The sequence below is a fragment of the Clavelina lepadiformis genome, chromosome 2, assembly GCF_947623445.1.
Source record: "Clavelina lepadiformis chromosome 2, kaClaLepa1.1, whole genome shotgun sequence".
In the NCBI taxonomy this organism is placed as follows: domain Eukaryota; kingdom Metazoa; phylum Chordata; class Ascidiacea; order Aplousobranchia; family Clavelinidae; genus Clavelina; species Clavelina lepadiformis.
In genome coordinates this window covers 15965241-15979569 of record NC_135241.1, presented here as the reverse complement: position 1 = coordinate 15979569, position 14329 = coordinate 15965241, and the positions used below count along the sequence as shown (strand labels likewise).

General features: G+C 33.5%; 1 protein-coding gene across 1 annotated transcript; it reads right to left on the bottom strand.

Moving 5' to 3' along the window:
- Positions 1–96: 96 nt before the first annotated feature.
- On the bottom strand, positions 97–13913 carry LOC143446680 (putative leucine--tRNA ligase, mitochondrial). The gene is made up of 23 exons (XM_076946432.1): positions 13669–13913; positions 11452–11559; positions 11151–11276; positions 8680–8771; positions 7751–7811; positions 5785–5874; positions 5611–5661; positions 5403–5495; positions 5200–5307; positions 4629–4757; positions 4506–4549; positions 4320–4432; positions 3913–3983; positions 3413–3654; positions 3244–3342; positions 2998–3135; positions 2706–2809; positions 2407–2589; positions 2192–2346; positions 2039–2116; positions 1857–1968; positions 1656–1768; positions 97–1443 (listed from the first exon to the last, which is right to left on the bottom strand). Exons 1-23 carry the CDS (start codon positions 13789–13791, stop codon positions 1243–1245), a joined length of 2634 nt encoding a protein of 877 aa, XP_076802547.1. The 5' UTR covers positions 13792–13913; the 3' UTR covers positions 97–1242.
- Between the last annotated feature and the right edge of the window lie 416 nt (positions 13914–14329).

Sequence of the window (14329 nt, the reverse complement as noted above, 5' to 3'; positions counted from 1 at the left end):
TTATTTTTATATATCATGATGTTTAAAATCAAAGGGCTTTTTGATTTTGTTTCATTCTTGCATTATTATTGTAACATTCGTTCCTATAACACGCTCCAAAAAGAATGACTTTATTGACAAGGTTGCTCGCAACATGAACGCAGTGTTTCCAACATAACACAAATAGTAAACACATGGTAGCGCTAATACGGACACTACATTTATATCCAAACCATGAAACTTATATTGCGATATCGTCACATGTACTCAGGACATGCTATGGAATGGAAATTTTGATATTCCATATCCTGCAAAATCTTTCATTCTATACTCTGTACGATATCAATGCCTTCGAAAATGGAAGAATCAAGACTCTTTCAAATTTGAAAGTTTGTTGTGAACGCACTTGATTGTGTGAATGAGCGTGTGCATATACTGTTTTGGCAATACATTAACTTAGAATCTTAGATCAATTGTGTGAGTGAGCATTCCAGTTTAGTATGGAAAATTCGTTACTTTCCATTCCACTCTTAACAATAACATATACCACACGGAATTTATCGTTTAATTCCATCCCATTGCATGCCCTGCGTGAAGGTCACATTCAGTCCACAACACAGACTTATTGTGGCCCGGGAGTGCTTGTTTTTGAGTCGAAGTGGCCCAGCAACAAAGTTTACCCACATTTCTTATAAAGACGCACTACATACACTACAAAGACCAGTGAAAGTAGCACAGGATATGTTAGAACATGATAAAATTAGTTGTTTAAGAATGGCTGCTTCTATGACATTCTTCTGTGTTGGACATCAGGACAGCCACAGTAGAGGCTCCAGCATTAACCTGCCATTATGTTTTGGTTCCACCTCCCTAAGTTCTTACATGACCTTTATGCCCCGATGAAGTCTCTCACCTTGCTCTTTGCAAATAAATCATCCACGTACCTAAGCAGCTCTGGCGGAAATGTACGTTGATGTTCGTAGTTTCTTCAGTTCTTGAAACATTGCTAATACAATGTGCTAATTCAACATAGTTTTCCGCGTTGTTGTTTCGCAAAAAGTTCTTTATGACAGTGACGTAACTGACCAAGCAGTAAGATTAGTACATTGATCATATTTCCGTTGAAATTTGAGCCTACCATTAGTTTGGGGATGGTGGTTAATAATAATTTGATCTACTGCCGATTACAGGCGCATTACAAAATTTGTATCAAGCAGAACCGGCATAGCATTTGCAATAAACTTACAAAAATTACGATATCTTTTATTGTTTGTTATTAATCTTAATGAACTGATCAGTTATAACGTTAATTAACTTTTTGTCTTTACGCAAATCAAGTCTTTGAACTGGGTTAGTTTTTAAAGCCTTGACAACTTTGGAATGAAGCAAGGCTAATTTTATCAGTTCTTCATCTTTTGTGACTTCATTTGGTACAATTAGTTTGGTGCAGTATTTATTGTTGACCTAAAATTTTAAAAAATTAGTGATTTAGATATTGACAAAAGTTAATGGACTACTGAAATTTAACTGTGATCAAAGTAAAACTTATAGTTTATGTAACAACTTTTTTATACCTTGATCACAGTTAAAAATCAGGTTTAAGATATAATTTTAAAGTAGCCTTATTTCGCTCAATTATGTCTTATTCTAAGTTCAAATAAAAAAATGGCACTTACTAAAACTCTAAATTTCTGTGGCTCTGCAAGTTTCGTTGGTTTAGGCCATTCTTGATCTAACACTGGTTTGTTCCATTTTTGAGATGTCAGGTTATAGTTCATTCCTTGCAAGCCTGATTTAAATATGAAAATATACGAGATCAACTGCATACAGTTGGGTATAGAGTGTAACCAATCAATATGGCTTTTATACTTGCTAACCTGTCCATAGCTCAGATGTAAAATGTGGCATCATTGGTGTGGCCATTATCACTTGGGTGCATACCAGTCTCTCATATTCCGGACTGGATTGAATTGTTTCGTCTTTTATACCCTTGACACAAATTACATTTCAATCAACTTACTTGTGATTTATCAGACATGAAAAGCTGTGCATTACTTACATGACAATAACGGGCGACAGTCATTAGTGAAGTAATGGCAGCACTAAGAGTGCAAGAGGTTTCAAAAAGATCTGTAACCTAAACACAAACTTTAATCGTTAGATGTAACACTTAACAAATCTAAAGCAAAGTAAAAAAGGATGGCCTTCACACCTGCTTAATTGTTGCATTTGTTTGTTGTGCTATGTTATATTCCATTACTGGATCAGCGCATGTCTTAGGTGATGGCTGTTTACGTGCTTCAATCAATCTCCCTACACATCTCCATAGCTTCATCTGCCAGCGCATAACCCCGGGGATAATATCAGCTGAAAAATGGAAAAGCTACACAAAGAAATCAATACAAAACATTTCACTTGGTTCCATACTTTTGACATCCCAGTGTATGACTTCACTTGGGGCAGCTGCGTACAATACAAATAGCCTGGTAATAGTAATTCCCCATTCTGCTATGAATTCTGAAGGATCAACACCGTTTAGTTTTGACTTGCTCATTTTTTCAAAAGTTACATCAACTTTTTCTTTGGTTTTACGGTCAAACAGCTCGGAACCTAGAAAAATATCAGTCATTCTGAAGTTACAAAAGTTGAAATAGCGACAAGTATCATACAGTATTGCATTAAGTAACTGCGCCAAAGTAAACATTTAGTTACATTTGAATTTTTACCATTCTGCTCAACTTGAGACTGTGGAAGATATTTTCCGCTACTGTGTGCTCGGTAGGTCTTTCCTTTTATTATACCTTGTGCCAAAATTTTCTTAAAAGGTTCTCTATAACAGAAGATATCATTGGCATTTCCAATTTTTAACAAACATTCTGAGTAAAATTTATGCATCAAATAACATTTCTCAGTGTCAAAAAATGTCCAGACAAAACTTCTTTTTTCGATGCGTTGGGCAAACACGTGCTAATAACTATAACAGATATAAAAACAGGAATCAATGTTCAAGTTTATTACCTGTGTTTCATTAAACCAATATCAGCACAAAAATGGGAGATAAATCTTGCATAGTAAAGATGCAGTGTGGCATGTTCTATTCCGCCAACATATAAATCTACGGGCATGCTATAATTGCATTTATCTTTTGAAAATATCCTAAATCAACAACATCACATATAAATTTTCTATATTCCATAAATTTGCAAATTTTTGTTAAAAATGTTTGACTTACTATTTAAAAAGTTTGTCAAAATTTGTACTTACTCATTTTCATTTTGTGGATCTGTAAACCTCATAAAATACCAAGAGGAATCAACAAACGTATCCATTGTGTCAGTTTCTTTTATTGAAGCTCTTCCGCACCTTGAAACAATATAATATACAAAATAGTAATACTGTATGTAATATATATTATATTACACAATAGCATTACTTGGGACATGTGGTCTTCTTCCATTCGTCCAAATTTTCAGTATAGTGCGGTAAAGTGATGGGTAATTCCTTTTCAGGTACTGTAACGGGGCCATGATAAGGGCAATGAACTATTGGAATTGGGGTACCCCATCTACGTTGACGAGAAACCAACCAATCATGTAAATTACTTGAACTCATGTAATCCTGTCCACACTTTAGTTTTTTAATTTTTTTCAATGCTTCCTCTTTTGTTAATTTTACCTATAATATTATATAAGATTAAGTTAAACTTATACAAATGTGACTCTTCTCTAAACTACCGTAAGGTAAGTGCAATCTTAAATTTGTAACAATTAGCCAATTTCACAACAAACGCAAAGTGTTTACTTAAAATATAAAGGGAAAAATGTCAGTTTGACCAGTTCATAATTAAATAGCCACTTAAGGTAAAAGGGTAGGACAAAGGGGTAAAAATGAATCGAGCCGTTACTATCAGCATTTGTTAAGAAAAAGACTCACAGTTTTAACCTTTATCAACAAATTGTATTTTGCAGCAATCTCATGATCTCTGGGATGCTTGCAAGGCACTCCTAACAAGCAAATTATAATGAAACAAAGAATCATGAAATATGACCACAGAAGTATAACACAAAAAATTTTATAATAAAATAAAAACAGGGTATAGTTTGGCGAATTGAAGGTTAATTTTATTTACATTTTTCTACACAAATACTTTTGGTTTCTGTAATGGTACATAAACCATATAATATATTGAATGTAAATGACAATTATGTTTAGTAACTATAGGTAAATGTTTTTATGCGTACTTTTAAAAACATTGCTTGTTTCTGATATTCCGATAGGCAATGGACGTGCATGACTAAGCTTAGAATTAGATTGACATACACATTCTTATAACTTCTCACCTAGTACACTGAGAGCTTTACTATAAGATTCCATATGATGGTTTCCAATTACAAAGGGTATCGTCTCATCATTGAATGGATTAATGGCATTTATATCTTTCACAGTGCAACCTAATAAGTTTTAAAATTTGAATTTATTTTTGTATTGCTACATAAATCTCAACACATCTAATATGATACGTCCCTTCTTCAGTTTCCTTTAAATCCTTTACAGTAGTGTTTGAGCCACCCTGGATAAAACAAGAAAATTAAAAGTTTGCTAGAAGCACCCAACAAGAATATTAGTTATGGTTTAACTCAACTACTTACAGCATCCTTAAACAACAACGAAATCTCCTCCAAAAACTGTGATTGCAAATTGATGTGTGTAGCCTCACCAACCAAATCTGGATGACAGCAAAAAACTGATATACTATCACCTGATATCTTTCCGTCCACCTGTATTCAAAACAAAATTATTAATTTCAAAGAATTCTCAAAAAGTGTTTTCATTTGTTTCTAGTCTTTTATTTATTAACTTTCAGCTTTTAATATTTGTTTAATTACACTTAACGACTTAAAGAAATTAAATTTGTTTCTGTGCATTTTTGCTGACAAGTTTTTTGTGGTAGGTATTGAAGACAAATCATAGCAAACTTTTTGCGAAGTGAAAAAAGTTTACCTAGTAACAAACATGTGAGTTACTATAACAGTTAAACAAACCTAAATCATATTCTCTAAAACAGGTCTCTAAAAGGTATAAAAAAAATTTGTAGTTTTTATAGATTAGAGCATAGAACCAAAGTTCAAGGAAACCTTCTGTCTCATTGTATTATGTTTTCACATGTTAGCGATGTTCCAAAATTCTTAATTTGATTCAAAAAGCATTCAAATTTGTTACCTCCAATTGAAAATCGACGTAGCAACCATCTATGCTTCCTATCCAGTGCTGTTGCATACCTTTTATACCAACATCTTCTTCAATTTCATGCAAAGTATCCAACAAGGACTGCAACACACAATTTTCTTGTACATAAATAATTTTAAATCAAGAAACAAAGGCCAGCAAACATTTAAAAAGGAATAGAAAGAAAAAATGTTAACTTTTGTATATTTAGTGGCTCGAAGAAACCATTGTTCAAGCAATTTTTTTTCCACTTGTGCTCCAGATCTCCAAGAACATCCATGTTCATCCACCTGGAAGTAAATTATGTAGGGGTTTATTTCCTAAAAGTGGCTAAACAAATTAATGTTTAACAAATTGATGTTATCAACAACATGCAAATTAAGAAAATTTACACAAATAACTAACCTGTTCGTGAGCAAGTACAGTTTTATCCACAGGATCCCAGTTAACTAAAGCCTATAAATAACAACATGAAAATATAGATGGGCTATGAATATTTGTGTGAAAAATGAAGAAGTAAACTATCTGTTTGGCTACTTCTATAATAATTATACCCTATAAGAACAATGTCTTTCTTACTTTTTTCCGATAAGCTAATCCTGCCTCAAAGAGTTTAACAAATAAATACTGAGTCCATATGTAATAGCTGGGATGACAAGTTGATATCTCCTGGATTTATACAAAAACCATGATGAACACTTACAATTGTAACAGTGAATTATATCAACAAAACTAACCTTATAACTCAATAATAATAAAAAAAATTAACCTTAAAACTCACTCAGTGGAGTTTAAGTAACGTAAAATCCCACGCACAAGTCGCATTTTTAGATGAATTTTCATACTTCAAACTCAACATGCAACGTATTTACAGGTTAAAGTCAAAGAATGGCAAAAGTTTGGCAAAATTTAGTAAACTCCCCAAAATACATATAAAATCATTACCACCTATCTAAGCTATGTTTCAAAAAAATTAATCCCACAAAACTGAAACAATATAGTGATCGACGTTGTCATGTGACCCATATGTTATTATAGATCAAATGCCGGGACACATGTCGAGCAGCCCTGGATCTTGTTGCCAATATAAAGCTCAAAGGACATTTCTTCCATGGGATACACAGAAGATCGAACAGTCAAATATATGACATGGTCTACAGCAGGGGTCCTTAAACTGGGGGGCGAAAGATTCATAAGGGGGGCGCGAGAGATGACAAACTGTCTATTCTATTCTATATATATGTCCATTTTCATCCACTTACCTATGTGAAAGTGGTTTTTCTACACTTGTGAATATAAAGACAAAACCTAGGAACAAACTTGACTGTAAAGCTGACCTAAAATGTGCATTATCTTCTACAAAGCCTCGAATTAAACGTTTGGTTTCCCAAAAACAACTACATCCTTCACATCAATGAAAGTTAACTGAAGATAAATTGTTGTTTTGTTTAATCCTTTTTAGTTTGCGATGAGGTAAGGTGCGGATTTTTTAGGTACCGTCAAGGGGGGAACGTCCCAAAACTTTAAGAACCTCTGGTCTACAGTTTGTTCTTCCACACCATATCCACAAGCAGCAAAGCTTACTACTACCCATTAGTACAGAGTTGAGAAGAAACTACCAACACTAGTTTGCAGGCGTTAAACCATATCCAGGACATTCAGTCCGGTGGGATGGGAGTTGATGTTGGTGAAAAAATTGCAAAGTCTGACAAGACTTGACAATCTGCATTTCAGTTATGGTCTGCCCAACAAGCCTCACCGAAACCCGAGTTCTAACTATTATTGTGCGCCCAAGACAAATAGTTGTTTCACATTGCTGCACGGTATGTTTTAAAATACCCCCCAGTAGTATCCCTACTCATTCTACAGCTTGACATTGAATAAAGACCTATTCAATCCGTCTATTCATTCTGCTTTTGTCTGAGGGGTTTGTATAAAAATGTATTTTAAAAATAATGTTACTTTAATCTTTATTACAACAATGCGATGACACGGTTGTTGATCAATATGGCTTGTATGATTATAAATATTTTGCGCATAAATACTTTGGTTTGTTTAACCCAGTGGTTCTCAAACTGGGGTCTGCGGTCCTTTTGGGGTCCGTGAGACAATTTTTTGGGACCGCGAAGCACCTTCCAAAAAAACGGCACTACTTGCCATCAAGCCAAAAGCTCGAAACCGGTTGAATGTGATTCACGATATTAGGGTTGCGTTGTCCAAAACGGAACCAAACATAGCCGAACTGGTTGCAAAGAAGCAGGTACACCCGCCACATTGATACCATAAAAACCAACCTGTTGTTTTGTGTTTATTTGTGTTGATTTTTTAAGGGACCGTGAGGCATTTAAAAAATTGCTAGGAGACTGTTGGGTACTTTCTTTTAAAAAAGTTTGAGAACCACTGGTCTAACTCAAGATGATCAACTGTGTCTTTGAAGAAAATTATCCAGTACCAATTTTTCAAGGAAAAAAGAACTGTGCTAGAGATGTTACGGTATGACTAAATATACAACAATATTAAAAAACAGACAACAAAAAATATCTACCGCATCCCAGTCAAAACATAGATTCAAGTCCATCATCTGCTGCTTCATATATGCAATGTTTCTGCAACAACGACAACAACTGAATATTACTGTAGAATTTTCCCCAATAGCACCTAATGAGGATTGAGAAAATTTGCTGTTATTTCCAAACTGCCAGTGTAAATGGATGATTATAAAAGGATGATAGTTTAAAACTGTAGCAATAATGGACTTTTATTGAACTGCGTGACAGCTTGTAAACTTCTATGTATTCAGACAAAATGGAACGTTCTAAAGAACTTGCAAATAATTTTAAGAGTACCAGATCTCTTGGCAGTCTTGAAATAACCATTTTGAAAATTCAGTGCATTGCACTTTACTACAATAATTTATTACAAAATTACAATTTATTGGGGTATAGTCCTAATTTTTTTTGAAAAACTTGCCCACAAAAAGTTGAGTGAATGTTATACACTAAATCTAATAGTTGTTTTTTTATTTTGGCACATGACTTCTTGTCACCACCTCCCACTGTGTTACACTGTAAGTGCCTACTAGTTAAAGGGATGCAAAGAAAACCATAGTAGTTGATTGTTGCCTGTTATGGTAATCTCATTGTACTCAGTGTGCAAACTTAATACTGCTCTATTGTGAATAACCAACCAACCAATTGGTAATGGAAGCTGCAGATGCAACTTGCTTTGCTTTTTTGATGTTAGAATGTGGGAGCATATAGATATAGAGGTAAAAAGTTCGGACAAGGTTAATCTCTAAGGCTATGTTTATCTTATTATCATTGCCAGTGGGTAGGTAATAATAGAAAAGTTCATGTTCTCGAGTTACAATTCCCAGACTATCCTATGTCTTGATATGTTATGGACCAAAAGTTCAGTCTTGTTATAAAACCAGATACAGCCATTTAAGCACATATACTTGTATTAAAAATATACTTTTCTGTCCATTCAGCTGGGTCAAGGTTGTTCAAAATGGCAGCATTTTCAGCAGGAAGTCCAAAAGCATCCCAACCCATTGGATGTATAACCTGTAAAAACAGAAATTATCAATATTATTAGTCAATAACCTTGTGTTGTTGACTGGCTGAGGTTTCATTAAGTTATTTCAAAAGCATAATTAAAAACTAGCTACTTTAAACTTAAAATTCAACATAATATCGCTTCATAATATACTTGAAGCAGAAATATTGTTCAGCGCTGTGTGCTGCAATTTACTGTTGTTAACATTTATTTAATTTAAATACAGTAAAGGGGGGGGGGGGGGGGGGTAGGAGGGGAATTGAAAAACAAGAGGGGCTTATACATCAGGTATACATTAAAAATATATTTTTGGCTTGAAAAACAGGGAAGGGGCTTATACGCCAGTATATATTATATATGTATTCAACTTGTCAATTTTAAGATAAAAATTGGAGAGCTGTTTCATTTTTTTTCAAGTTGTGATTTCACAACTGTTCACAATTTCACAAATTGTATTTCAACATAACCACAGCGTTACGAAAATTGAACTCAACATAAATACTACATAATGCCTTGTGCAATCTTTCCTTTTGACAATATAATCAATAAAAAATTCCAAATGGTAAAGTTCATTCGTCAACACTTCTACATAATCCAATAAATTTCTTTTATGTGTTATGCATTTTTCTTACTCATTTTTGGTGTGTTCAACCTTGTGGTGCCACCAAAACTGTGTGAGTATCTGCAGGCGGGATGTGCTAACCACGGACCTATGGTGAGAAACCTTGAGTATCGGTCAGAAATTTAATATGTGACATCTTACATATGATCAGTGCTGTTAAACACATTCAACCAGAGATAGGAAGTGACCCAAAAGTGACACAACCAGGCGCATTGCAATTTGGTCGATAAATATGCAAGGTTTTCAGATGCAAAGACAGCATGCTTTCTAGAATCTAACGGACAAAATATATGCAGACCCGCCAGTGACTACATTATAGCAACCAAAAATTCAAAGTAATGGCTACACCATTCACTGAAATTCTTGTTTTAGGACACAAAATGTCGATGAGTACCACGTTCTGAAATTCACTAAAGCACAAAATGTTTTAATTACCACTAGATGGCTTAAAGAACTGTCCATGCATCTCCCCTTTTACATCAAGCACTCAGATTGATTGCATCTTAGTTAAATGCCAAGATTTGAAAATAGTGATTGAAATAAAAATTCCTTGAAGCAAACCACACTGTCCTTGTTACTCTTCACATAGAATCATGAAAGCGCAAACAAACAGAACATACCAATTCCGCAGCTACATTTGCCAAACTTCAGCTCAAATTTGCCAAACTCAATCCAGATCATGCTGAGGACAAAACAATAAAATGGAAAAAGCAAAACAGTTTTGTGGATCTTGCAAACAGACAAACGCTGAAGATTGGTTTAAGATAAAATGAACTTTGACATATCTGAGGGTCCACGAGATAGATTCATTCAAGCTCAAACTCAACCAAATCAGACATAATTTGTCATACCAAGGCCAAAAAATAAAACAGAATTCAAAATAACTACCATAGTACAATTCAAGCTTGTCTACTAGTCTAGTGGAAACTTGTCTAATAATCTATATAATAAATTCACGACAAAGTGGTTTTCACATCTAAAAGCTACATTCGCATATATATAATGTTGCGCATAACTGACACTAATTATAAAACTTTTATACATAACTACATAACATAGCTGCTGTTACAGATGTTTGTTATAAATTACGTTATTACATAACCTACTTTTTAGGTATACAGGATTTCAAGAATTAAAACATTGCTAATTACCTTTTTAACCTGTCTGCAGTAATCACTCTATAAACACAATTGAAATGCGAGCGATATATAGCTTTGGCTCTAGTCCCACATTACCATTTTCCGAAACCGAGCAATAGCACACAACAACTTGTGCAGTGTGACGTAATATCTATCTTTAAATAATTAATTATTGCTCAATCAAATAGGCAAAATGCAGAAGTTATCATCAAGTATTGTGGGGAATACAGCGCTAAGCCATTCAAATGATATCATACATGTACTGCATAAAGCCCACGACAAACATCGCTTGCTTTGGCAAAAGTAGGTCAAACATTATGTCGTTTTAGATATGATATGCAATTAAGTTCAGGGAAATCTTTGTCAAAAAAATAAGTCTGATTAATAACGATTATAGTTAATAACTTTTCTTGACATTTTAGCTTATAATTTTTAACATAACACAACGATAAATGAAAAATTGCTTCACTACAAAAAACGATTATGTTCTGGTAAAATTCTGGTGACTGCTGTCGAAAAGAAATGCAAATTATGAGATATGAATCTACTTTTCTAATAGATAACAATAATTACATAAAACAATGCACACAAGAGTAGGAAAAAGTACGAAAAATATTTTACATTACCTCTTTTCCATTCATTCTATGATAATGGGCCATTACATCACTTATAGTATACACTCTAACATGTCCCATGTGCAATTTTCCAGAAGGATAAGGAAACATCGACAAACAGTAAAACTTTTCTTTCTTCTACAAACAATAAATCACTTTTAATAAACTTTTTGAATTAAAATATAATCTTGTGGAGTTGTAAGAAATCATGTTCAAAAAAATTTTTACAACAACATCTTTATTTGATTACGGTAATTTAGATCACAATTCCAAAAATAAACAATTATGAATTAAGACATGAAAAAATTTTTACTTTTTCTAATGGTCCTTTGGTGGAAATCTTTTCTTTCCACTTGTTTGAAAATTCCTTGATCCAATGACTTTCAATATCAAGCCTTGTTTCTTTTTTGTACTTCTTTGCCTATTTAAAAAGAAAAACAGTTTTAACACATTTAGATAGTGAATTGCATACGTTTTTTAATGTGCTGTAACAACAGCTAACACAACATTTTTGTTAACCAAAGTGTTAAAGTAATAATAAAGAATACAATAGTTTGATTCTCCTCCAATGGAAAAAAATTTAATCATGATTTCCTTCAACGAGGGCTAAAAATTCATATTGCAAATATTGAAAAACAACAAAAATAAACTTGCTCTTTATTAAATTGACATAAAACTGCATTTTACATACCAGGTTAGCCTGAAAAATAGTTTGGCTTCGTTGTAAATGTTCAGGGTTATAATTATAAGTGTACATAACACAAATATAATACTTTCCCAATATAGAATTTCTTCAACAAAGGCAATTTAGTGAAGTTCAGAATTCAGCAAAAAATAGAACAGAATATTTATTATTTCAAAATATTTCCTACATATCAATATGTCATAATAACTACAGTATGATGCAGTTTTGCTGAATTAGGTTGCTACAATCCTTAGATCAGGTGTGACCAAACTTTTTTCACTAAGGGCCAGATAAGCATGAGAAAGGACGATCGCGAAGCGGATTACTGCTTTGTTCAATAGGCTACAATATAATAAGCTCACTTGTGGCACAGCGAGGCGATCAGTGGGCCATAGTTTAGTGACCCCTGCATTAGATAGTCATTTTCCAAGTGTTAAAATTTTGTCATGAAGCCTTGTTTAGTTTTCTTCTTATAAGCTCTCAAACTTTTTTGCGTTAGGCTACCTCAGGGGCATTTCTGTTGCCGAAAATAGCAAAACTGTTGAAAGATGTTGTTTAGTTCTGATTTGACAGAAAATTTCGTATGAATTGGTTCTTTTTCATAATAACATCCGCGTATGCGAAGAGAATAGAATTACAACATACCGACATCAGTATGCACATGTTTTTTATAAATATAGCTTGATTTTTGTGAAAATATACTAAGCATAACAGACCCTTTTCGAGTTACAGTATGAGGCTATGAATGGCAAGATTTTTTCCATCGCCTTTACTTCACAATGGAAATTTTCAACTCACCTGTATCCTTTTTTAAACTGCAATTGTTTTGGATGACGAGTTGTAAAGATTTCACTCAGATGAGTAGCACAAAAATTTTTACATGATAAAAAAATATTGGCTACTTTTCATTTTACATCGCTTGGAATTCTACCGGAGCCTTATTCAAAACGGCATAATGGTGCATGATCAGCGCAGCATGCGACATAAAATGTGTAAAAGTTCGCATGGTATCTACTGCATGTGTAAAAATACTAATTAAGATTGTATTTACGGCTAGTCTATTACTAAACTTTGCTCTAGAATCTAGATGAAAATAAAATAAGCTTGTGTTTCGTGCACTTAATACCATTGCACATTTTACATCACATGCTTCCATGACCATGTACCGTGACGTTATATCAAACCAAACAAGTGCATAGACTTCACAGTGCCATAAAATAAAAACTATAAAATATTTTCTCAATAGTATTTCTTAATGTGAAGAAATTCATGTGCTACTAATCTGAGTAAAATCTTTGCAATGTGATACCCAAAACATGTGCAATTGAAAAAAGGACCAAAGCGGGTTGATAACGCCCAATCTTAAGTATTGAAAAAAATCAGCAGTCAAAAAAAAACCTTGCCACTTAAAAGAATATCGTAGATAACTCGGAAAGGGTCTATGACCAGGCATGTTTATTCAAATGCAGACAAACAGGTATAAATGTTTAGCGTGTGTACTGCTGTATGAGACCGTTTCCTTTGTAGAATTAAATTCTTTATTCTTACATATATCTTCACTTTATTTATACATTTCATAATTTAAGCATGTTAGGTGAAGCATAACTTGAGCCTCAAAATTGCATATTACTGAGAAAACTTAGCTTGATCTCAAAATTTCATGTTTATAAAAACATGTAAACATTAAATAAACTAAATCTAACAATTTTGCACTGCTAATTCATCCCTCAAACACTACTTAAACTTATTGCAGAAAGTCCAGTATTCAGATTGAATAAATAAATATATATAATATAAATAATAAATTAATAACAATATGGTCGGCAAAAGAAGTTGAAACCATACCCATATATTGCTGTCACTGAAAACATGACGCATGCAAAATGACAAAGGAGATTGTGCATTTATTTGCCTCCAGAAGAATGGTGTCCTGGAATTTCCAAGAATGGTGATAACAAAAGTTATCATTTGGTTATGCAGGGGTTTAAGTCCACAGTGTGCAATGCAACAGCTTCTTGCTCTTTAGTTTACTTAAAACTTATTAACTTCAGACTTTGTAACATACAGCAAGTAACATTAAAACAGTTTAGAATTCTAGATGAAACAAGAAAAAACATTAGATCAGCACTTAGTGATTCCAGCACATGAGCTCCTAAGGCTCACCCTGAGTTTTACCACCTTATCATTGCAATGCCCTTGGACAAGATATTAATGACAATTGCTCCTGTTCAAAGGTCCTGGTTAAGGTCCAGTTTCAAAATTGGGCAAAGCTATAAAAACTAAAACAGCAAACAAAAATGGGTTTAGTCAAGCATTCACGGTTAAAATTAACAATTTTGAAACCATATCACACAACATACCCATATGTAAGCTATTTTCATACTTATTGACTGTAGGTCATGTGCACAGAAAATCTTGAGGTTAACTCACGTGGAATGCACCCCGGAACTCAAAGGATTAAAAATAAAATTACTTTCAGCTACTTTCATTTCAGTGATTAGAGTTC

What these genes read in the sequence shown, in the direction of transcription:
- LOC143446680 (XM_076946432.1), bottom strand. Translation starts at nt 13,791, where the DNA reads ATGATAACTTTTGTTATCACCATTCTTGGAAATTCCAGGACACCATTC. An exon ending in ATAGAATGAATGGAAAAGAG is followed by an intron (nt 8,772 to 11,150) that starts GTAATGTAAAAT and finishes CTGTTTTTACAG; the next exon opens with GTTATACATCCAATGGGTTG. An exon ending in CCAGCTGAATGGACAGAAAA is followed by an intron (nt 7,812 to 8,679) that starts GTATATTTTTAA and finishes TCGTTGTTGCAG; the next exon opens with AAACATTGCATATATGAAGC.